The sequence below is a fragment of the Salvelinus namaycush genome, chromosome 32 (assembly GCF_016432855.1).
Source record: "Salvelinus namaycush isolate Seneca chromosome 32, SaNama_1.0, whole genome shotgun sequence".
NCBI lineage: Eukaryota > Metazoa > Chordata > Actinopteri > Salmoniformes > Salmonidae > Salvelinus > Salvelinus namaycush.
Window position 1 is genome coordinate 993,000 of NC_052338.1, and position 24,971 is coordinate 1,017,970.

Genomic DNA, 24,971 nt, shown 5'->3' on the forward strand with positions numbered 1-24,971 from the left:
TAAAGCTCGCTGCCATTGGACTCTGGAGCAGTGGAAACGTGTTCTCTGGAGTGATGAATCGCGCTTCACCACCTAGCAGTCCGACGGACGAATCTGGGTTTGGCGTATGCCAGGAGAATGCTACCTGCCTGAATGCATAGTGCCAACTGTAAAGTTTGGTGGAGGAGGAATAATGGCCTGGGGCTGTTTTTCATGGTTCGGGCCAGGCCCCTTAGTTCCAGTGAAGGGAAATCTTAATGCTACAGCATACAATGATATTTTAGTCGATTCTATGCTTCCAACTTCATGGAAATAGTTTAGGGAAGGCCCTTTTGTTTCAGCATGACAATGACCCCGTGCACAAAGCGAGGTCCATACTGAAATGGTTTTTCGCGATCGGCCTAATCGCCCAACATCAGTGCCCGACTTCACTAATGCAGACTTTACTAATGCTTGTGGCTGAATGGAAGCAAGTCCCTTCAGCAATGTTCCAACATTAGGTGGAAAGCCTTCCCAGAAGAGTGGAGGCTGTTATGGCAGCAAAGGGAGGACGAACTCCATATTAATACCCATGATTTTGGAAAGAGATGTTCGACGATCTGGTGTCCACATAATTTTGGTCATGTAGTGTAGCTGTACTTTTAGTTTATGGTTTACGCAGCTTGTTGGACATTAGACAAAAATCGGCATTTCTCAATGAGTTCAAAGTGTGTGAATGCTTCCAAATGGTATTTATAACTTCACAACTGGTAAATTCCCACCTCCCACTTGGTTACGAACGCAGCACAAGCTCCCAATGCTCTGCCTCCTAGATGCAAAACCCGACCCACTGGCTCTAGAGGTCGATTCCGTGGCAACGTGAGTGTAGAGCGAATTCCTTCCTGTACTACTGCTGTACAGACTTAAATTATTCACACAAGCAGGGCAGTTACACATTAGCCCACAGTTGCAGTTAATCAGATCCTACCTATGCTGTTCAAGTAAAATCAAATGCTGGTAATGTCTGACATCTTGCAAAAAAGTAACAATTTTAGCTGTGACATTTCGCACAAACCCCAGGGGCGGAGCTGTATTGATGTCCACAAACCGGTGTAAACCATGTTACTAAACAATCGTACCCTCTGGGAATTAAAGTATGTCCCCTGTATCATAGTGAGAGAGTACTCTATTGTTACTCCTGATCCTTGAAAAACACCCAATGAATCTCAATCTCTGACTACAACAGAGTCGGTCTGTCTACTAAACCCCCCCCCACAACAAACTGCATCTCTCAGCACCAGGGCATGTGTCTCACCTGAAACACATGCATCTTTAAGTGCAGTAAATTGTCATTCTTATAGTCTCTTTGTACAAATATATATGAACAAAATAAAAAATGTAGTATAGCAGCTAGTTTTGTTCTGGTAACACGTGGCTATAGGACAATGAGTGCGGCAAAACGTTGGCCATGCTACAACGCGGCTGCTTCTTTTGCAAAGGCAGTGAGAGCAGGGATCAACTGTATCCCAGTCAGACAAGGCCCATACCATCCATTCCCCAAGCAGATGACCCCAGGCACGTTGGTTTGGTCCAAGTGGAACGAGACGAAACTCAAAAGCCTCACCTGGAGGATACTTCACAGCAAGGCAAATGGAGAGACAATGCCCTTCAAATAAAAAATGTGACAAAATGGCTTGATAAAACTCTGAAATATGAATGCTTACTTTTAACAGTGCAAAATGAATCCTACCACCAGTGTTAAAATGAATGAGACAGATCCGTTAGCTAACTGTCCCCACCTTCAATTGGTCAGTCTACATACTCAATAATAATTCACATTAAAAACTAAATCATGAAACTGAATCAATGCAGCCACACCCGCTCTGCTCTCTAACCCCAGACAGTCCTGGGCAACATATCATGCTTACAGTAATGCTTGGATGAAATAATTTGACTGTATAACTAAACAAACTAACTAATCTCACAGGAGCTCTAACGAAAAGAAATACACCCTTTGTCTTTCAAATTCTTCTTTACACCCAAAACAGGCACTTTGTCATTCACCCAATTTACAAAATAACTTTGTCATTTGTCACCCCCACATAACAATTTTATGGCATCAATTCTTGGCCCAGTTTACATTCTTTATCCGTTACAACTTGCCCATGTCCGATCATAATGGCCCAAAAATATCAAATTGGTATGTTAACCATAGGACCTGTTTTCTGCATTAACGACTTATTGCACTTAAGGATTGCATGACATCATCAGTTCCTTAGTTAAAAATGTGAAAAACCTCTTCGGTCATTGACAGACAAACTAACAGTGTTCTATTGCTGAAAATTAATGTTAAATAAGACTAATCTCATAAAATAGCAGGAATAAAACTAAGGAAAAGTGAAATCTGTAGCTACCACAGTGAACTCTGTAAAGGTTCTGAGTAGGTCCATGATGTGGCTAGGATTGATATTCTAACAGTACTTAACAGGTAATCCCTAAAACATAGGTAATCCCTTTTTACATGTGGCTGTATGTAAAAAATAAAATAAAAACTCTGTTGATATTGATAGAGAATGCAGTGTTAAACTTTGACTGGCGCAATGACTACAAGTAAGTCACCATTGGCTTAGAGAGAGTAGAGTAACTGGGCTAGCAGCTTGCCGTATGAAAAATGGCATAGCTGTGATTCACGGGCGTTCTTGACTAACAGGCATCATCATGGCAATCAGACTTCTACAGAACATAAGAAGACGCACATACAACGACAAGCTGACGGAGACATGTAAAGAGGACAACTTATACAATTGAACCCCATGGATAGACAAGTCAGCATATCATTCATCACTGTGTTGAGGAACAAGACTGATCCTCACTGGACCTGCTATATCCCCACACCCTGATACCATCCTTATCAATTCCCCTGTCTTGTCTTCTACACTCTGGCATTTTGAAAGTAACACAAAGCAAAAGTTGAGCTGCTGTCAAACCTGTAAGGCGAGGACATGACTTGCACAGTTCAAGGAGCAATATCAGAGACAATCCATAATGAATTAAAAGCACAGCAGAAGAGAACAGGCCGGGAGAAGATTGGCTGGTTTCGTATTGCATAACGTTTCTGTACTCCCCTCTGGCTGTTGTTGTTGTAGTTGTTGTCTTTAGCAGCTTGGCATCCCCTTGTCAGGACCAGAGCTGTGCCAGCCCAGGGTCCAATGTGAGACCGACAAGGCTGACAGAATACCCCTCCCAACACCCCATCCTCAGGCGAAGTACATGGTCCTCAGTGTGTCGTGATGAATCTGAACAGCCTTGGCGAGGGCTGTGGGGTCTCGGCCATTACTCTGCCCCGAGACATGGCTGCCCTCCGCACTGCGTGTGTTCAAGAGAAGGAAGTGAGGAAACGAGAAAGGGAAAAGGACAGAAAGGGAGGGAGAGAACCTTTATCTTGAATGAACATTTTAAAATCAATACATGATATCGACCTCCAGTTTCTTTTTACCTGATAAACAGCAAGAGACATTGATTTTAGCCCTACAGAAAAGTATACTGATCACAATGAAATGAATCCCTTCCCCCCCCTCACCTGTCATGTTCTTTGTCCACCAGGTGGTAGCGGGCGCGGAAGGCCACCAGGTGGGCGTAGTAGGCTGGCGCGGGGATGGAGACTGAGCGGGTGCAGCGGACGTAGGTGTGGCACAGCTGGTAGGTGAGCAGCTGGAACTCGTCAGCCGTGAAGCAGTTGTCATCCCACAGAACATGGTAGTGGGAAGGTCTGCTTGTACCCTGGAGGGAGTAGGCTAAGTCAGTAATACCACAGGGACAATCTCCGGTTCCATGGAGAGAATACCAGCATTGATTCAACACTGACAATGAAGTTCAGTGGAAATTAATAGAAGCCGATAAACCTCTGAGAAAATATGACGGCAAGAGTCAACATTAGGGAGAAATAAGCAGGAGATACTACCTGAACTTGTCCAATAAGAATGCTGACTTAGTTTTATTAAATGTTACCATCTTATGCCTATTGAACACAGCCCTGGTATGAGTCTTGACACACACCTGTATTCCTGCATGGCTGCAGAGGTAAAAGTCAAACTCATAGGGGTGGGTTATATCTGTGTCCACAGTGGTGCCTGCAGGAATGTTACCACTCCGTCCAACCTGCCAAATAAACACTCCATTTAAAAACAGTTCAACAACCAATCTATACCTAGCAAAGTAAATCGTTAATGTACAAGGAGAGATCCATAGCGCCCCTTACCCGCTCGTTGCGGTCGGCACAGAAAAGGCGTGTGTGATGGCGCTTCTGCACCACAATGTAGGTGATGCCCGGCTGGTACTCTTTTTCCAACATGATACAGGCTTCTCTGATGGCCAGCAGCTCATAGTACAGCACCTGCCACACAGAGAGAAGTCAACACATCAGCAAAGAGTGGCGAGCGGTGAAGAATTTAGGGTTGATGGCCAATAGCTAAAGATTTAAGCTTAAGACTGAAGTTTAAGGTTAATAAACTATGAAGAACATTGCTATTTGTAATAAATGCATTTCAACATGGGGACATCATTTGGCTTAGCTGTAAACTTTAAATGAGAGATTGAAGGGGGACATAAGTATTTTAACTAACCTGTCTGAATTGTCCCTCTGACACACCATCCCTATAAAATATGATTCTGGTTGGTTTGTAGCGGGTAGACTTGTAGAACTGGATGAGGAGCTCCCGCACCATGGAGGCCAGGTCCTGGATCACCTCCTGTCTGGGTCTCTGGACCCTCACTGTGGCACAGTACCTGCTGGGGTGGGCGTCCATACTGCCCACCACCTGGATAGGGCCAGAGAGAGGGAGATGGTCAGAAACATGACTTCTGACACCATGTTTCAGAATGCTATTGTAGGGGTCTGGGTAACAAAACAACCTAGTAGATTACCAATGTACTAGATGCCTCAGACCCCATGACAAGTAGATAGACAGACAAGGCAGTGTTTGTGAGGAAAGTGGCAATGGAAACTAGAATGAAAGAAGGAAACTGACCGCTGCGATGGATGGCTTCTTTCCGTCTCCGGCTGGAGGATGAGTGACGTCGGCCCCCAGGAAGATAACAGGCTGCTGGAACACGGAGGGACTGGGTGGAGAGAGAGACAAACACAAGGCACATACAGTATATCCTGACTCCATCACCATCATTAAGTTTGCTGAAGACAACAGTGGTAGGCCTGATCACCGACAACGATGAGACAGCCTATAGACAGGAGGTCAGAGACCTGGCAGTGTGGTGCCAGGATAACAACCTCTCCCTCAACGTGATCAAGACAAAGGAGATGATTGTGGACTACAGGAAAAGGAGGACCGAGCATGCCCCCATTCTCATCGACGGGGCAGTAGTGGATCAGGTTGAGAGCGTCAAGTTCCTTGGTGTCCACATCACCAACAAACTATCATGGTCCAAACACACCAAGACAGTCGTGAAGAGGGCACGACAATGCCTAATCCCCCTCAGGAGACTGAAAAGATTTGGCATGGGTCCTCAGATCTTCTAAAAGTTCTACAGCTGCACCATCGACAGCATCCTGACTGGTTGCATCACCGCCTGGTATGGCAACTGCTCTGCCTCAGACTGCAAGGCGCTACAGAGGGTAGTGCGTACGGCCCAGTACATCACTGGGGCCAAGCTTTCTGCCATCCAGGACCTCTATAGCAGGTGGTGTCAGAGGAAGGCCCAAAAACTTGCCAAAGACTTCAGCCACCCTAGTCACTGTTCTCTCTGCTACCGCACAGCAAGCGGTACCGGAGCGCCAAGTCTAAGTCCAAAAGGCTTCTTAACAGCTTCTACCCCCAAGCCATATAAGACTCCTGAACAGCTAATCAAATGGCTACCCGGACTATTTGCATGGTCCCCCCCACTTATGCTGCTGCTACTCTGTTTATTATCCATGCATGGTCACTTTACCTCTATCTACATGTACAGTTGAAGTCGGAAGTTTACATACACCTTAGCCAAATACATTTAAACTCAGTTTAACAGTTCCTGACATTTAATCCTAGTAAAAATTCCCTGTCTTAGGTCAGTTAGGATCACCACTTTATTTTAAGAATGGGAAATGTCAGAATAATAGTAGAGAGAATGATTTATTTCAGCTTTTATTTTCTTTCATCACATTCCCAGTAGGTCAGAAGTTTACATATACTCAATTAGTATTTGGTAGCATTGCCTTTAAATTGTTTAACTAGGGTCAAAAGTTACAGGTAGCGTTCCACAAGCTTCCCATAATAAGTTGGGTGAATTTGGTCCCATTCCTCCAGACAGAGCTGGTGTAACTGAGTCAGGTTGGTAGGCCTCCTTGCTCACACACACTTTTTCAGTTCTGCCCACAAAGTTTCTATAGGATTGAGGTCAGGGCTTTGTGATGGCCACTCCAATACCTTGACTTTGTTGTCATTAAGCCATTTTACCACAACTTTGGAAGTATGCTTGGGGTCATTGTCCATTTGGAAGACCCATTTGCGACCAAGCTTTAACTTCCTGACTGATGTCTTGAGATGCTGCTTTAATACATCCACAGTTTTCCTTCCTCGTGATGCCATCTATTTTGTGAAGTGCACCAGTCCCTCCTGCAGCAAAGCACCCCCACAACATGATGCTGCCACCCCCGTTCTTCACGGTTGGGATGGTGTTCTTTGGCTTGCAAGCCTCCCCCTTTTTCCTCCAAACATAACGATGGTCATTATGGACAAATAGTTATATTTTTGTTTCATCAGACCAGAGGATATTTCTCCAAAAAGTACAATCTTTGTCCCCATGTGCAGTTGCAAACCGTAGTCTGGCTTTTTTTTTAATGGCGGTTTTGGAGCAGTGGCTTCCTCCTTGCTGAGCGGCCATTCAGGTTATGTCGATATAGGACTTGTTTTACTGTGGATATAGATACGTTTGTACCAGTTTCCTCCAGCATCTTCACAAGGTCCTTTGCTGTTGTTCTGGGATTGATTTGCACTTTTTGCACCAAAGTATGTTCATCTCTAGGAGACAGAACGAGTCTAATTCCTGAGCGGTATGGCGGCTGTGTGGTCCCATGGTGTTTATACCTGCATACTATTGTTTGTACAGATGAATGTGGTACCTTCAGGTGTTTGGAAATAGCTCCCAAGGATGAAACAGACTTGTGGAGGTCTACATTTTTTTTCTGAAGTCTTGGCTGATTTCTTTTAATTGTCCAGTGATGCCAAGCAAGTTTGAGTTTGAAGGTAGGCCTTGAAATACATCCACAGGTACACCTCCAATTGACTCAATTTATGTCAATCAGAAACATCTAAAGCCATGACATTTTCTGGAATTTTCCAAGCTATTTAAAGGCACAGTCAACTTAGCGTATGTAAACTTCTGACCCATTGGAATTGTGATACAGGGAATTATAAGTGAAATAATCTGTCTGTAAACAATGGTTGGAAAAATTACTTATGTCATGCACGAAGTAGATGTGCTAACCGACTTGCCAAAAATATAGTTTGTTAACAAGAAATTTGTGGAGTGGTTGAAAAATGAGTTTTAATGACTCCAACCTAAGTGTATGTAAACTTCCGACTTCAACTATTACCTTAATTACCTCGACTAACCTGTGCCCCCGTACCGGTACCCCCTGTATATAGCCTAGCTACTGTTATTTTATTGTTGCTCCTTAATTTAAAAAAATATATTATTTCAGTTTATTTTAGTAAATACTTTAACACTTTTTGGCTTAGGGCTTAAGTAAACATTTCACTGAAAGGCTTACACCTGCTGTATCTGGCGCATGTGACATTTTATTTTATTTGTATCAAGAATGGTCCACCACCCAAAGGATATCCAGCCAACTTGACAACTGTGGGAAGCATTGAGTCAACATGGGCCAGCATCCCTGTGGAATGCTTTAACAAGGTAAAATGTAGGTGTCAGAGTCCATGCCCCAAAAAATTGAGGCTGTTCTGAAGGAAAATGGGGGGGGGGGGTGAAACTCAATATTAGGAAGGTGTCCTTAATGTTTTGTATACTCAGTGTATGTATCTCTGCTAAATAGCACATACGTGTTTTCAGTCACCCAAATAGGGGTTTTCTGCCTGTGGAAACACTTTCTTTCACTCTGTGCGTTACCGTTGGTGTGGCACCAGGATGTTGTTGATGCCCCCCAGTTTGACGTTGATCTTGAGGCAGAGGTTGGAGAGGGTCTGAGGGGATGTCTTCACCACGTTCTTCACCTGGACACACTGAGTGGCCATGCCCAGGAGGGTGTCTCCAACCCGCTTCACCTCAGCTGTGGGAAAGAGGGAACCATTTTACAGCTGTTGTCATATTGTAGGACACAAGTAACAATTTTACACCTGATACCATCTTGTACATGGTACATACAGTACCAGTCAAAAGTTTGAAAACACATACTCATTCAAGGGTTTTTCTTTATTTGTACTATTTTCTACATTGTAGAATACTAGTGAAGACGTCAAAACTATGAAATAACACATATGGAATCATGTAGTAACCAAAATAAAACAGTGTTAAACAAATCAACATATTTTTATTTGAGATTCTTCAAAGTAGCCACCCTTTGCCTTGATAACAGCTTTGCATACTCTTGGCATTCTCTCAACCAGCTTTTCCAACAGTCTTGAAGGAGTTCCCACATCGGCTGAGGACTTGTTGGCTGCTTTTCCTTCACTCTGCGGTCCAACTCATCCCAAACCATCTCAATTGGGTTGAGGTCGGATGATTGTGGAGGCCAGGTCATTTGATGCAGCACTCCATCACTCTCCTTCTTGGTCAAATAGCCCTTACACAGCCTGGAGGTGTGTTTAAGGTCATTGTCCTGTTGAAAAACAAATTACATTCCCACTAAGCGCAAACCAGATGGGATGGCGTATCACTGCCGAATGCTGTGATAGCTATGCTGGTTAAGTGTGCCTTGAATTCTAAATAAATCAAGGACAGTGTCACCAGTAAAGCACCCCCACACCATCACACATCCTCCTCCATGCTTCACGGTGGGAACCACACATACAGAGATCATCCGTTCACCTACTCTGCGTCTCACAAAGACATAGTGTTTGTAACCAAAAATCTAAAATTTGGACTCATCAGACCAAAGGACAGATTTCCACCAGTCTAATGTCCTTTGCTCGTGTTTCTTGGCCCAAACAAGTGTCTTCTTCTTACCGGTGTACGTTAGTAGTGGTTTCTTTGCAGCAATTTGACAATGAACGCCTGATTCACACAGTTTCCTCTCAACAGTTGATGTTGAGATGTGTCTGTTACTTGAACTCTGTGAAGCAATTATTTGGGCTGTAATCTGAGGTGCAGTTAACTCTAATGAACTTATCCTCTGCGGCAGATCTAACTCTGGGTCTTTCATGTGGCGGTCCTCATGAGAGCCAGATTCATCATAGAGCTTGATGGTTTTTGCAACTGCACTTGAAGAAACTTTCAAAGTTCTTGAAATTTTCCAAATTGACTATCCTTCATGTCTTAAAGTAATGATGGACTGTCATTTCTCTTTGCTTATTTGAGCTGTTCTTGACATAATATGGACTTGGTCTTTTACCAAAATAGGGCTATCTTCTGTATACCACCCCTACCTTTTCACAACACAACTGATTGGCGAAAATGCATTAAGGAAAGAAATTCCACAAATTAACTTAAGGCACACCTGTTAATTGAAATGCACTCCAGGTGACTACCTCATGATGCTGGTTGAGAGAATGCCAAGAGTGTGCAAAGCTGTCATCAAGGCAAAGGGTGAAGAATCTAAAATATTAAATATTTAACACGTTTTTGGTTACTACATGATTTCATTTGTTAATTAAATAGTTTTCATGTCTTCACTATTATTCTACAATGTAGAAAATAGTCAAAATAAAGAAACACCCTGGTGTGTACACAATTTTGACTGGTACTGTATATACTCAGGCTATGGAAATAACATACAAATAAATAGTATATTAAGAGTTTTTAGAAAATAAAAGTTAAAAAAACATTCATCAAATGTAAAACAAAATTAAACAGTGTCGAGTCTGTACCATAGACTGGGGTCTTCCCAGGTAGGATGACGATGATGAGCTGCAGGCCAGCGTAGGTGTTCTTCAGGTGCCTGAACATGGGCTCTACGCTGTCTGATCCCTGAGCGTACTTACAGAAACACGGCTGGCCCTGGATGGGCATCCCAGCATCCTTAGAGATCTTACGCAGCTGGTCAGTAAAACCCCTGTAGAGACGGAGGGAAGGAGAGCGAGAGGATGAGAAAAAGAGCAAGAATGAGAAAGGGAGGGAGGATGAGGAGACCCAAAGAGACGTTATTGACAGTTACAGAGACGTACAGTACCAGTCAAACGTTTAGACACCTACTAGTTCAAGGGTTTTTCTTTATTTTTACTATTTCTGACATAGAATAATAGTGAAGACATCAAAACTATGAAATTACACATGGAATCATGCAGTAACCAAACATATTTATATTTTAGATTATCCAAAGTAGCCACCCTTTGCCTTGAGAGCTTTGCACACTCTTGGCATTCTCTCAACCAGCTTCACGAGGTAGTCACCTGGAATGCATTTCAATTAACAGGTGTGCCTTAAGTTAATTTGTGACATTTCTTTCCTTCTTAATGCTTTGAGCCAATAAGTTGTGCTATGACAAGGTAAGGGGGTATACAGAAGATAGCCCTATTTGGTAAAATACCAAGTATTATTATTAAGGCTGGAACAGCTCAAATAAGCAAAGAGAAACGACAGTCCATTACTTTACATTTCAAGAACTTTGAAAGTTTCTTCAAGTGCAGTTGCAAAAACCATCAAGCGCTATGATGAATCTGGCTCTCATGAGGACCGCCACATGAAAGACCCAGAGTTACCTCTGCCGCAGACGATAAGTTCATTAGAGTTAACTGCACCTCAGATTTCAGCCCAAATAAATGTTTCAGAGTTCAAGTAACAGACACATCTCAACATCAACTGTTCAGAGAAAACTGAGTGAATCAGGCATTCATGGTCAAATTTCTGCCAAGAAACCACTACTAACGGACACCAATAAGAAGAGACTTGCTTGGGCCAAGAAACACGAGCAAAGGACATTAGACTGGTGGAAATCTGTCCTTTGGTCTGATGAGTCCAAATTTTAGATTTTTGGTTCCAACTGCCGTGTCTTTGTGAGATGTAGAGTGGGTGAACGGATGATCTCTGTATGTGTGGTTCCCACCGTGAAGTATGGAGGAGGTGGTGTGATGGTGCTTTGCTGGTGACACTGTCAGTGATTTATTTAGAATTCAAGGCACACTTAACTTCTCTAGGGTAGGGGGCAGCATTCGGAATTTTGGATGAAAAGCATGCCCAAATTAAACTGCCTGCTTCTCGGGCCCAGAATATATGATATGCATATAACTGGTATATTTGGATAGAAAACACTCTAAAGTTTCCAAAACTGTTAAAATAGTGTCTGTGAGTATAACAGAACTGATTTGGCAGGCGAAAACCTGAGAAAAATCCATTCGGGAAGTATTTGTTTTGTGGTTTTGTAGTTTTCTATTCAATGCCATTATAGTATCCATTGACTTAGGACTCAAATTGCAGTTCCTATGCCTTCCACTAGATGTCAACAGTCTTTAGAAATTGTTTCAGGCTTGTATTCTGAAAAATTAGGAAGTAAGAGCAGTCTGAATGAGTGGACCCTAAAGTGTCACAGAGCTTTTTCATGCGCGTGACCGAGAGAGTGCGTTTCTTGTTTACCTTTTATACTGACGACGTTATTGTCCGGTTGAAATATTATCGATTATTTAGACTAAAAACAACCTGAGGGTTGAATATAAACATCGTTTGACATGTTTCTATGAACTTTACGGATACAATTTGGATTTTTTGTCTGCCTGTTTTGACTGCGTTTGAGCCTGTGGATTACTGAAGAAAACGCGCAAACAAAACAGAGGTTTTTGGATATAAAGGGACTTTATCGAACAAAAGGAACATTTATTGAGTAAATGATTGTCTGCTGAGTCCAACCATATGAAGATCATCAAAGGTAAGGGATTCATTTTATCTCTATTTCTGACTTGTGTAACTCTTCTACTTGGCTGGTTACTGTTTGTAATGATTTGTCTGCTGGGCTATGTTCTCAAATAATCGTAAGGTATGCTTTCGCCGCAAAACATTTTTTAAATCTGACACCATGGTTGGATTCACAAGAAGTTAATCTTTAAACCTATGTAAAATATGTTTTGTTTTCTGAATTTTTATAATGAGTATTTCTGTATTTGAATTTGTCGCCCAGCAGTTTCACTTGCTGTTAAAGAGGTGGGACGCTAACGTCTCACGTACCCAAGAGAGGTTAACCAGCATGGCTACCACAGCATTTTGCAGCGATATGCCATCCCATCTGGTTTGCGCTTAGTGGGACTATCATTTGCTTTTCAACAGGACAATGACCCAAAACACACCTCAAGGCTGTGTAAGGGCTATTTGACCAAGGAGAGCTGCATCAGAGAGAATGCCAAGAGTGTGCAAAGCTGTTATCAAGGCAACAGGTGGCTACATTGAAGAATCTAAAATATATTTTTATTTAACACTTTTTTGGTTACTACATGATTCCATATGTGTTATTTCATAGTTTGTCTTCACTATTATTCTACAATGTAGAAAATAGTAAAAATAAAGAAAAACCTTTGAATGAGAAGGTGTGTCCAAACGTTTGACTGGTACTGTTAGTGTTGCAGAAACCAACCAAAAGAAACTAAGAAATGTGATATAACATAATAGATATGCTAATAATGCTATTTTTTAGTTGATTATAATGTTATTGCATTGGGTTGAGTATTTATCTGTTGAAAAAGAGACCTGTGTGTGTGTTTATGATGTACGTATGTATAAGACAGACACCACTCACTTGAGGATCTCCTCACGACACTGCCTCTGTGTGGCAAAGCAAGCGATGGCCCACATCTTGATCTCCACCCCGGTGTGGAACTGTTTACCCCTCATGTCCCACACGCCGTGGCTGGGCGTGGCCACCGTGCGGTTCTGCAATGACACCGCAGGGTTCATCTGCGGGGACTGCCACCCACACACACATACATACATAAATACAGACAGTACAGACATAGACAGAAAGGTGGAGAGACCAATTGGTTCTAAAAGATTGAGAAAATGTTGTTTGTATTTTCTTCGAAATGGTCATTTAATGAATCTAAAAATATTGTCATGCCATTTGTCATAGCCTTTACACAAGTAAAGTAGTAATCATTATTTTCAGAGACAAAAAACAGAGGTGGGTGAAAGAGAGAGGGTGGTAGAGATTGACAATTGGCGACAGGTAGCCTAGCAGTTAAGAGCGTTGGACCAGTAACCGAAAGGTTGCTGGTTCGAATCCCCGAGCTGACTAGGTGAAAAATCTTTCTATGTCCTCTTGAGCAAGACACTGAACCCTAATTGCTCCTGTAAATTGCTCTGGATAAGAGCGTCTGCTAAATGACGTAAATGCCAAAAGTGACTAAATGAAAGAGCCAGGGGCAAGAAAGAGAGAAACGGGGAAGCTAAATCACAGAGACACGCGGATGAAAGATGATTTAAAGGGTAGGTACCATGAAGTGTTCCAAGCTTGCCCTGCCGCCGTACTGCAGCCCGGGGGCCGGCAGCACACGGCCCGTCACCTGAGCCATCTCGTCACGCACGCGGAACTGAAACTCCTGGACGAACGGGTCCGCCTCATAGTTCGCACTCCGCACCTGGATACAGAGTTGGAGTGAATGAGAGAAGAGGATAGAGGGGTAGGACGGAGGGAGAGGTAGTAGCAAAACAGGAAATTATTAGTTTGGAGGAGATAACTTAAGCAGGTGCATCACATTGGTGGTGGATGAGACGAGTTTCCCCCTTACTACAGTATGTAAGTGCTTTGAGTATCTGGAAAAGTGCTATATCAATTAGTAAGATTAATTATAAAGACATGTCACTCAGTAGTCGTAACACCTCGCAGTCATTCGAGGGCGCTATAGATAGTACTCACCAGCCTGCTGATCTCCTCCTGTCTGTCCGGGGCAGAGCGGGCCGTGGCTTTGATCATGGTGGACGTCTGGTTATCAGTCAGTTTTTTTATACAGCGCTGGCCAGCTACTATGTTGCACACCTGCAAGGAGACACATAGGAATGTGAGTTAAAGTAATTTAATACAGTAGAGAGAGCAGAACTGGTACAGTTTTATGCTTAGGGCCCTGAGTTGATCCTGACCACATAAAAGACAGTAACTCAGGTTCTACTTATGCTGACTAAGATCACGGCTCCTGAGCGCAATCTCCCATAAACAAAGCAATAACGCACATAATCAAAGAGAGGTTGATAATTGGTCAAAAGTACAAAGAGCCAGTAGTACTCACCTCCAGGGGCAGGTAGGTGTGTTTCTGCTCCTGGCCCACCTGTAGGCAGGGGAGGTGGGGGTACTTCAGCTGCAGGCTGTACTTCTCTCTGAAGTACTGGGCCACCGTGCGCTCCACTGTCTGACCATTCTCCAGCTGCAGGGGGAACCTGGGGGTTCGAGGAGGAGAAACATGGAGTTGATGTTTTTGTGACTTTGTGCTCATCTAGTTCTCATGTTTAACTCTTTGTGGTGGCTTCCTGGACAGATTGCTTTTTATTCCAGGAATAAACTTAATCTCAATGGAGAATGTGTCAGAGTTAAACTACACATATCACCGTCTCTCTGTGTAGGTACTCACGTCTGGTGGCTGGCAGGACGGCGAGTCACGTTACACACTCTGTACTTCCTCCGCATCGTCCCACAGTGGGTCACTTCCACCTTCAGACCTGGACACAACAAAGGAAGGAGGGGGAATATGTGTGAGAAGATCTATCCAACTATAATTATATAGTTTGAGGGGCTTCTAATGCCCAATGCAAACACATTTTCATGTGGTGTGTACAATTTGGTAGGTAGTAAAACAATTCAGCAATACAGAAATAGCAGTGAGTTGCAATACCAATATCCCTACAACCAAAACAAAGTTAGGATGACAAAAACATTAGCCCTGGAGTTCAACAGTGATGCAAGGAGTCTAGCAGTGTTAGCATTCCTGAGCCTACATACCTTTGATCTCTTTGGTGAACTTGACCCTGTGGGAGTCAGTGAGGGGCCGGGGCTGCTCATCTATGTTGTGGATGTCCAGGACCTCGCACATGAACTGGATCACCGGCTGGGCCTTGTAGAACGCCGTGGCTGATACTATAGATGAGAAGTGGTCAAATTAAAATAAGTTACTTCAATGCGGAAGGATCCAAGTTATGATAGTCTACAACCAAATCCAAATAGTAAGAGTTAGATTAGGTCAATTCGAAAATCAGGGACTTCAATGTAGCTAAGGAACCCAATTCTGATAGCTTATAACCAAAGAAAAAATGTGAGGGATAGGCTGAATTCTATACCAATTGGACTAATCAAAGACATGACTGAGTAAACACGATGCAACTCAGACACTTCCACGCGGCCTCCGTGCTGTTTGATGCTACTTGGCAGGAGCCAAACATTTTACTTTTAATAACTATTAAATCAAACTCTGTATTTAACAAATTTACCAACGTCTTCGTTTTGTCCTCACTCAACTTGTTTTCATCCAAGTTTTCCGCCCCGATCACTTTCTGGACATGGATCTGTAGGACCTCCACCAGCCGAAAAAGCCGAGTAAAATGATGACTTCGAATTGCAGTCGCTATAGACCTACTCATAATATGCAGGAGAACTATCGCCTTATGGTGAGGATAGCCAAGTTGCAAGACGCAATCGTTAGGCAAGGGCAATTCTGTGCCACCAGTAAGTACTGGTAGTAGTGTGAAATCCCCCCCACAGTTCCCGCAGCAGGACATTTTTTTCACAGCTTCTGGAAAGAAATGCTGCCGGCATGCTTAACCGGTGTCGCTCATTCAGCCAACAGCGACTTTCAACCGGTTTTCCCCACTAAGCAGCGAGTCAGAGCCCGAGCATTCTCAGGTCTGTCCTCCACCTGTTACGGGGTCTGAGCCGCCGAAGCCTCCCACCATTAGCTCTGACAAATTTAAAACCCTAGTCATTGCCAGCTTAGTGGAGTCTGCCCATAGCACAGTCATTGTAGTCAGCTCAGTTTTCCCCATCAAGACAGTGTCTGTGTCTCTCCCCTCCTGGAGGATCTGAGCCCTAGGACCATGCCTCAGGAGTACCTGGCCTGATGACTCCTGGCTGTTGCCGTCCCCAGTCCACCTGGTCGTACTGCTAATAGTTTCTGCTGTTCTGCCTGCGGCTATGGAACCCTGACCTGTTGTCCTGCTGTCGCAACCTCTGAATGTTCAGCTATGAAAAGCCAACTGACATTTACTCCTGCGGTTCTGACCTGTTGCACCCTCTACAACCACTGTGATTATTATTTGACCCTGCTAGCCATCTATGAACATCTTGAAGAACGACCTGGACTTAATGGCCATGTACTCCTATAATCTCCACCCCTCACAGCCTGGTTCCTCTCTAGGTTTCTTCCTAGGTTCCTGCCTTTCTAGGGTGTTTTTCCTAGCCACCGTGCTTCTACATCTGCAATGCTTGCTCTCTGGGGTTTTAGATTTGGTTTCTGCATAAGCACTTTGTGACAACTGCTGATGTAAAAAGGGCTTTAGAAATACATTTGATTGATTGAGACATCACAGACTGACTGAGACGCTACACAGCTACTACATCATCATCCAGACAACATGGAAGGAAACACGTCCCTGCCAACAGTGAAGAATATATTTTTTAATCATTGTCCATGTTCCTTACAGTCAAGGGAAAAGGCCCTCACCGTCAATGTTGAGCATCATCTTCCACATGGCGGGCCGCACCGACTGGTGGAAGCCGAACCACACCTCCCTACCCCCGCCCAGGGGGTGGTCGTAACCCTCTGGGGAGGAGAAGAAGGAGCGCCCCACTGGGGTGTACCTGGGGAGAAGAAAGAGGGTCACCTTTCACAGACAGAAAATGAATTGAATTATTCTACTAATCATGTTTTATTCAAGATCTAGCTTCATTGGGTTATATATCTTCTTTGAAATAATCTATACTATAGTTATATAAATTGTAGACTACTAGTATATAAATACATACAGTGGGGAGAACAAGTACTTGATACACTGCCGATTTTGCAGGTTTTCCTACTTTCCTAAAGCATGTAGAGGTCTGTAATTTAAAAAATATAAAAAAATCCAGAAAATCACATTGTATGATTTTTAAGTAATTAATTTACATTTTATTGCATGACATAAGTATTTGATCACCTACCAACCAGTAAGAATTCCAGCTCTCACAGACCTGTTCGTTTTTCTTTAAGAAGCCCTCCTGTTCTCCACTCATTAACTGTATTAACTGCACCTGTTTGAACTCGTTACCTGTATAAAAGACACCTGTCCACACACTCAATCAAACAGACTCCAACCTCTCCACAATGGCCAAGACCAGAGAGCTGTGTAAGGACATCAGGGATAAAATTGTAGACCTGCACAAGGCTGGGATGGGCTACAGGACAATAGGCAAGCAGCTTGGTGAGAAGGCAACAACTGTTGGCGCAATTATTAGAAAATGGAAGAAGTTCAAGATGACGGTCAATCACCCTCGGTCTGGGGCTCCATGCAAAATCTCACCTCGTGGGGCATCAATGATCATGAGGAAGGTGAGGGATCAGCCCAGAACTACACGACAGGACCTGGTCAATGACCTGAAGAGAGCTGGGACCACAGTCTCAAAGAAAACCATTAGTAACACACTACGCCGTCATGGATTAAAATCCTGCAGCGCACGCAAGGTCCCCCTGCTCAAGCCAGCGCATGTCCAGGCCCGTCTGAAGTTTGCCAATGACCATCTGGATGATCCAGAGGAGGAATGGGAGAAGGTCATGTGGTCTGATGAGACAAAAACAGAGCTTTTTGGTCTAAACTCCACTCGCCGTGTTTGGAGGAAGAAGAAGGATGAGTACAACCCCAAGAACACCATCCCAACCGTGAAGCATGGAGGTGGAAACATCATTCTTTGGGGATGCTTTTCTGCAAAGGGGACAGGACGACTGCACCGTATTGAGGGTTGAGGGGAGGATGGATGGGGCCATGTATCGCGAGATCTTGGCCAACAACCTCCTTCCCTCAGTAAGAGCATTGAAGATGGGTCGTGGCTGGGTCTTCCAGCATGACAACGACCCGAAACACACAGCCAGGGCAGCTAAGGAGTGGCTCCGTAAGAAGCATCTCAAGGTCCTGGAGTGGCCTAGCCAGTCTCCAGACCTGAACCCAATAGAAAATCTTTGGAGGGAGCTGAAAGTCCGTATTGCCCAGCGACAGCCCCGAAACCTGAAGGATCTGGAGAAGGTCTGTATGGAGGTGTGGGCCAAAATCCCTGCTGCAGTGTGTGCAAACCTGGTCAAGAACTACAGGAAACGTATGATCTGTGTAATTGCAAAGAAAGGTTTCTGTACCAAATATTAAGTTCTGCTTTTCTGATATATCAAATACTTATGTCATGCAATAAAATGCAAATTAATTACTTAAAAATCATACAATGTGATTTTCTGGATTAGATTCCGTCTCTCACAGTTGAAGTGTACCTATGATAAAAATTACAGACCTCTACATGCTTTGTAAGTAGGAAAACCTGCAAAATCGGCAGTGTATCAAATACTTGTTCTCCCCACTGTATATACTCTTAAACTGCACACCAAACAGAATAGCTTGTTCCACATCTAAAAAAAACACAGCATAAAGCTTTTTATAGCAGTTCTACAGTGCGTGGACACGCCTAGGCCCTCAGACCATAGATAAATCTGTATGCCAGTGCTGTCCACTAGGGCGGCAGCAGTCACTCACTTCATGGAAGGCAGGTGTCGCAGCACCACATCTACAGCGTGTACAGGGTTGGTGCTGATGGGCTTGTCCAGCTCCAAGGGCTCAGGCATGGTGCGCCCCATCAGGACCTCGTGCAGCAGGTGCCAGCTGACTAGCGACACAAACTTGATGGACACTTTGAAGGGGCGATCCTTACCCCCCTCCCCTGGCAGGGTGACATCCAGATCCACCTGAGGAGAATATATATGGGAGCTCAAGCTACGGCAACTCAATGTATCACTAGCACACCCATCTGACATTCAACATTGTAAATTACACTAGAAATGTTATCATGTGTATCTTGTGTGCGCGCGCAACTCACCCCCGCTGTGGCGACTGGTAGGGGGTTGGCTGTGTAGAGGCTCCTTTTCCCATCGTAGACTGGCCTTCGGTCCCCAAAGATGGTCACCTTGAAGTGCTTCACCATGGAGTCCACCACCTCCCTATAGGGGCACCAGAGAGACAAATATATCAACTCTCCAACACTGCTCCATAGGTGGATAAAGTGATGCAGAGTACAGTTCATGAGATCACATGAAAGATCTGCAGCCAGTTTGTGTTGGTTTGAGAATATTGATGCTGACACGTGACAGGTTTGTGGGTTTGATCCAGTGCGTCGGGCAGCTGTTTACCTGTTGACGCGACGCGGGCACTTCTCGGGCTTGATGTCGACTTCATAGAGGTAGACGTCCATCTTGGGGATATCCACCTGGAAGCAGTTGGCCAGTAGCTTGATAGGCTTCCCCATGGTGCCAAAGCCAGGCCTCCGCGGCACTGAGAACAGGGCCTGGGCCCCAACATCTCCTAGAGGGGGAGAGAGGGTGCCAGTACTCAATATAAAAACACTTATGAAAAGAGGTTGTGGGGGAGGAGAAGGAAAGAAAGGGATCAAGAGAGAGTGAGTGTGACGGAGTGAGAACAAGAGCAAAATCAAACTGTAGATAGGAAGTAGTAGATAATGTGGTGAAAGGCAGGGGGCTCAAGGGGGATATAAAAAGGCTGTGAGGGTATTGTGGGATCCCACATAAGGAGGTGATGAAATAGGAGTCATGAGTAGCCTAGTTTTTTCCCCTCCCCAGAGCTATTGACACTAAAGGCTACAGAGTTTTGCGGTGACATTTACCATGTTAAAGCATTGAATTATCCTAACTGACAAACACAAGCTTTGGATGAGAGTAGAGCAGGGGTGTGTCAGCCACACTACGCCAATTCTACCAAAGCACTTTCATGACAGCCTCGTCGGAAACTACTCCGGTAATCATGATGTCACAAAACCACACACTACCCACACTCAGATGAGCCGTAAACGACCTACTCTGACACTCACACAAAAGACATGACATCCACTCATATATAGTGTCACGAGTCATCTCTCAGAAAACATCAAATCAAAATCATGTGTAAAGAAGAATATAATAAACAGTATTATTTGCCTATGAGTTAAATAGGATGTGTTCTTCACATATTGTAGACCTTAAACATAGAACTAAATGCAGAACATTTATTGTAGGATCTCTATGACCTCAAATTGAAGAAAAAAAGATGACTAGGTCTAAAGGGGAAAATAAAAAGGTGAGGCTGTCCTGGTTCATAGTACTGTGTCAGGGTCAGAGAATGACCCTGCAATAAAGTGCTCCGGGATAAAGTTTCCCCTAGGTACAGATCTAGGATAAGCTTGCCTTTCCCCAATACTAAACTTAACCATTAGGCCTCATGGGGGAAATGACCCAAGATCAGCATTTAGGGGCAACTTCACCCTACTCCCAGAAACACGGTGTAGTAGAGTGGGATCGTCTGTGATGGCGCGTCCCCCAGTGTCTTATCACTCGCTCCTCCTATGTGTCGTTTCCATGCCAACATCACCTATGTTGTTGCCACTTCTCCATGGTAACCATGCTAACAAGAGGGAGTCCAAGAGCGGGTGTATTTGAACGTACGCCTCGATAAACCAGGAAGATTATGATCAATACTCGAGGATTTAATATTTTGGGGGGGGGGGGTAAACTGACCCTTGCCTATATGAAGTAACAGAAGGTGATTGGAAAACACGGTGATCACACGACTACATGGGCAGAAGAAACCGAAAAGGGCAAGGCATGGCTGAATAGATGCTTATCACCTCAGATGCTAGCAGCCCACGTGAAGACATTCCAGAACTCAAGGCAAAATACTCATTATTCTCACTACTGCCACCTACGCCGGGTAAGAGCCCTCCAACCAAATACAGAGCAGTCAAAAATGGTTCTACCAACCCTGACATTCTCAAAGCCATCTTTGAGAAACTGGCCATCATTGAAAAAAACAACAGAGACTACATCCAAATCAATAGTCTCTCTCAGCCACTGTGCAGCAACTTCTCAACCAGGTGTCAACCCAAAGCGAAAAAAATATTGACCATGGAAGCTGAAATACAGAAACTGCAACAGGTGAATCTCCAAATGCAACAGAATATCCTATCATCGAAGTCCAGCGCCACAGCCGGAGATGGAACCTGAAACTGCATGGGATGCGAGAAGAGGACTGGGAGAGCATACGGAGCGTTACCATTGACATCCTCGGGAAAGTAGCACCCAGGATTCGAGACAAGCTCCCGGATGATCCACGCCCCAATAGATCCACAGACGACGCAATCGCAACCACACTGCACACTGCCCTAACCCATCTGGACAAGATGAATACCTATGTGAGAATGCTGTTCATCGACTACAGCTCAGCATTTAACACCATAGTACCCTCCAAACTCGTCATCAAGCTCGAGACCCTGGGTCTCGACCCCGCCCTGTGCAACTGGGTACTGGACTTCCTGACGGGCCGCCCCCAGGTGGTGAGGGTAAGTAACAACATCTCCACCCCGCTGATCCTCAACACTGGGGCCCCACAAGGGTGCGTTCTGAGCCCTCTCCTGTACTCCCTGTTCACCCACGACTGCGTGGCCATGCACGCCTCCAACTCAATCATCAATTTTGCGGACGTCACTACAGTGGTAGGCTTGATTACCAACAACGACGAGACGGCCTACAGGGAGGAGGTGAGGGCCCTCGGAGTGTGGTGTCAGGAAAATAACCTCACACTCAACGTCAACAAAACAAAGGAGATGATTGTGGACTTCAGGAAACAGCAGAGGGAGCACCCCCTTATCCACATCGACGGGACAGTAGTGGAGAGGGTAGTAAGTTTTAAGTTCCTCGGTGTACACATCACGGACAAACTGAATTGGTCCACCCACACAGACAGCGTTGTGAAGAAGGCGCAGCAGCGCCTCTTCAACCTCAGGAGGCTGAAGAAATTCGGCTTGTCACCAAAAGCACTCACAAACCTCTACAGATGCACAATCGAGAGCATCCTGTCGGGCTGTATCACCGCCTGGTATGGCTACTGCTCCGCCCACAACCGTAAGGCTCTCCAGAGGGTAGTGAGGTCTGCACAACGCATCACTGGGGGCAAACTACCTGCCCTCCAGGACACCTACACCACCCGATGTCACAGGAAGGCCATAAAGATCATCAAGGACAACAACCACCCGAGCCACTGCCTGTTCACCCCGCTATCATCCAGCAGGCGAGGTCAGTACAGGTGCATCAAAGCAGGGACTGAGAGACTGAAAAACAGCTTCTATCTCAAGGCCATCAGACTGTTAAACAGCCACCACTAACATCGAGTGGCTGCTGCCAACATACTGACTCAACTCCAGCTCACTTTAATAATGGAATTGATGGAAATTGATCAAAAATGTATCACTAGCCACTTTAAACAATGCCACTTAATATAATGTATATGTATATACTGTATTCTATATCATCTACTGCATCTTGCCATCTTTATGTAATACATGTATCACTAGCCACTTTAAACTATGCACTTTTATGTTTACATACCCTACATTACTCATCTCATATGTATATACTGTACTCGATACCATCTACTGCATCTTGCCTATGCCGTTCTGTACCATAACTCATTCATATATCTTTATGTACATATTCTTTATCCCTTTACACTTGTGTGTATAAGGTAGTAGTTGTGGAATTGTCAGGTTAGATTACTCGTTGGTTATTACTGCATTGTCGGAACTAGAAGCACAAGCATTTCGCTACACTCGCATTAACATCTGCTAACCATGTGTATGTGACAAATAAAATTTGATTTGATGTCAGCGACGTGGTGCGCCGCCTGGGAAAGCAAAGAGATGACGGATCTCCGTGGACAACCACCATGTGGTTCACAATGTGGGGCGGCAGGTAGCCTAATGGATAGAGCGTTGGACTAGTTACCGGAAGGTTGCAAGATCGAATCCCCGAGCTGACAAGGTAAAAATCTGTCGTTCTTCCTATGAACAAGGCAGATAACCCACTGTTCCTAGGCCGTCATTTAAAATAATTGTTCTTAACTGACTTGCCTAGTTAAATAAAGGTAAATATAATAAAACAATGAGAATCTACAGAGATGTCGTATGGAAAGAAGCCAAGGAGTCCAGGTTTCTTGTGGAGAATAAACTACGCATCAAGAGGCTCTCACTCCAGGAGATGCTGTTGCAATGGAAAAACTTTGGCCAATGGTAAAAAAGGCTAGAGAAGAAGGTTAGAGAGCATCTTTCACGGATCCTTTTGCACGATACAATTGACATTTTTACATTCACCCCGTTTCATATCACCAGGTTCGTAAATGAATACGGGTTCATCATATTGATCATAACTACCTCGGTTTAGGGTAGTCCAGTTCTTTCTCTAAGCTCAGGTTTCCTTATTAGCTACCTAGCTTACTAGTTCAACTAGTTAACCAGTTGTTCTTTTCACTAAACTGTATTTGTCTTATTTTATTTTTGTCAGGTTATGCAACGTTTTGAATCCAATGCTCTAAATATTGTCTCTCTAAATGCCAGGGGTTTATGAAACATAACTAAAAGAAAATCACTTTTTATTTTGTAAACACTAATGCAGATTTCATTCTACTCCAGGAGAATTGTGATTCAGATTCTAGTTTTTGGAAATCACAATGGGGAAATACTGTTTATTATAGTCACGGGTCTAACCACTCAGCTGGTACTATGATACTGCTTCATAAGTTTAGAGGTGATATTTCAGTGTCTTGTATGTCCAAAGATGGGAGATGGGTTATATTGATTTCAAAACTAGATAATGCTTGTTTTATTGCTTTGCTGCAGGAGGGAGTGGTGCACTTCTCAAAATAAATGGCATCATGAGGAAGGAAAATATATTGAAGCAACATCTCAAGACATCAGTCGGGAAGTTGAAGCTTGGTCGCAAATGAGTCTTCCAAATGGAAAATGACCCCAAGCATACTTCCAAAGTTGTGGCAAAATGGCTTAAGGACAACAAAGTCAAGGTATTGGAGTGGCCATCACAAAGCCCTGACCTCAATCCTATAGAAAATGTGTGGGCAGGACTGAAAAAGCGTGTGCCAGCAAGGAGGCCTACAAACCTGACTCAGTTACACCAGCTCTGTCAGGAGGAATGGGACAAAATTCAACTTATTGTGGGAAGCTTGTGGAAGGCTACCCGAAACGTTTGACCCAAGTGAAACAATTTAAAGGCAATGCTACCAAATACTAATTGAGTGTATGTAAACTTCTGACCCACTGGGAATGTGATGAAAGAAATAAAAGCTGAAATAAGTCACTCTCTCTACTATTGTTCTGACATTTCACATTCTTAAAATAAAGTGGTGATCCTAACTGACCTAAGACAGGGAATGTTTACTAGGATTAAAATGTCAGGAATTGTGAAAAACTGAGTTGAAATGTATTTGGCTAAGGTGTATGTATTCTTCTTACTTCAACTGTATATGGGTAAAACTCTGCCTCCTCAAATAAGACTTTCTTTTTGGATCTTGCTGACAAGCTTACTGAGCTGCAAAACAAGAATACAAATGTATGGCTTATAATAGCTGGAGACTTTAATGAAACACCTGATACTCTTTAGATAGATTTCCACCTAGAATAGCTGAAAGATATCAGCATAGTGACAACTAATTTTGCAGTAAACTGACAGTGATCAATACATGGCGCTTCTTTAATACGAACTTAAATAATACACCTGGTGTAATAGGTCAATGACGAATCAGATCCAGAATTGATCTGTTTTTCATTTCTCCCCCACTTTTACAGTATGTACAAGAAGTAAATCATAAACATGCTCCTT

General features: G+C 43.9%; 1 protein-coding gene across 1 annotated transcript in view; it reads right to left on the minus strand.

The window, feature by feature from the left end:
* Positions 1-1,650: 1,650 nt before the first annotated feature.
* Positions 1,651-24,971, minus strand: part of LOC120027193 (protein argonaute-3-like) — a 35,455-nt gene continuing 12,134 nt past the window's right edge. The window contains exons 2-19 of the mRNA XM_038972081.1: positions 19,446-19,617; positions 19,136-19,256; positions 18,796-19,004; positions 16,749-16,885; positions 15,035-15,169; positions 14,667-14,754; positions 14,328-14,475; positions 13,961-14,080; positions 13,539-13,682; positions 12,845-13,011; positions 9,993-10,177; positions 8,077-8,236; positions 4,986-5,076; positions 4,581-4,775; positions 4,217-4,351; positions 4,015-4,116; positions 3,539-3,738; positions 1,651-3,324 (exon numbers count right to left, since the gene is read on the minus strand). Of these exons, the coding sequence (XP_038828009.1) occupies positions 3,216-3,324; positions 3,539-3,738; positions 4,015-4,116; positions 4,217-4,351; positions 4,581-4,775; positions 4,986-5,076; positions 8,077-8,236; positions 9,993-10,177; positions 12,845-13,011; positions 13,539-13,682; positions 13,961-14,080; positions 14,328-14,475; positions 14,667-14,754; positions 15,035-15,169; positions 16,749-16,885; positions 18,796-19,004; positions 19,136-19,256; positions 19,446-19,617 (2,618 nt within the window). The 3' untranslated portion in view covers positions 1,651-3,215. The remainder of the gene's footprint in view (positions 3,325-3,538; positions 3,739-4,014; positions 4,117-4,216; positions 4,352-4,580; positions 4,776-4,985; positions 5,077-8,076; positions 8,237-9,992; positions 10,178-12,844; positions 13,012-13,538; positions 13,683-13,960; positions 14,081-14,327; positions 14,476-14,666; positions 14,755-15,034; positions 15,170-16,748; positions 16,886-18,795; positions 19,005-19,135; positions 19,257-19,445; positions 19,618-24,971) is intronic.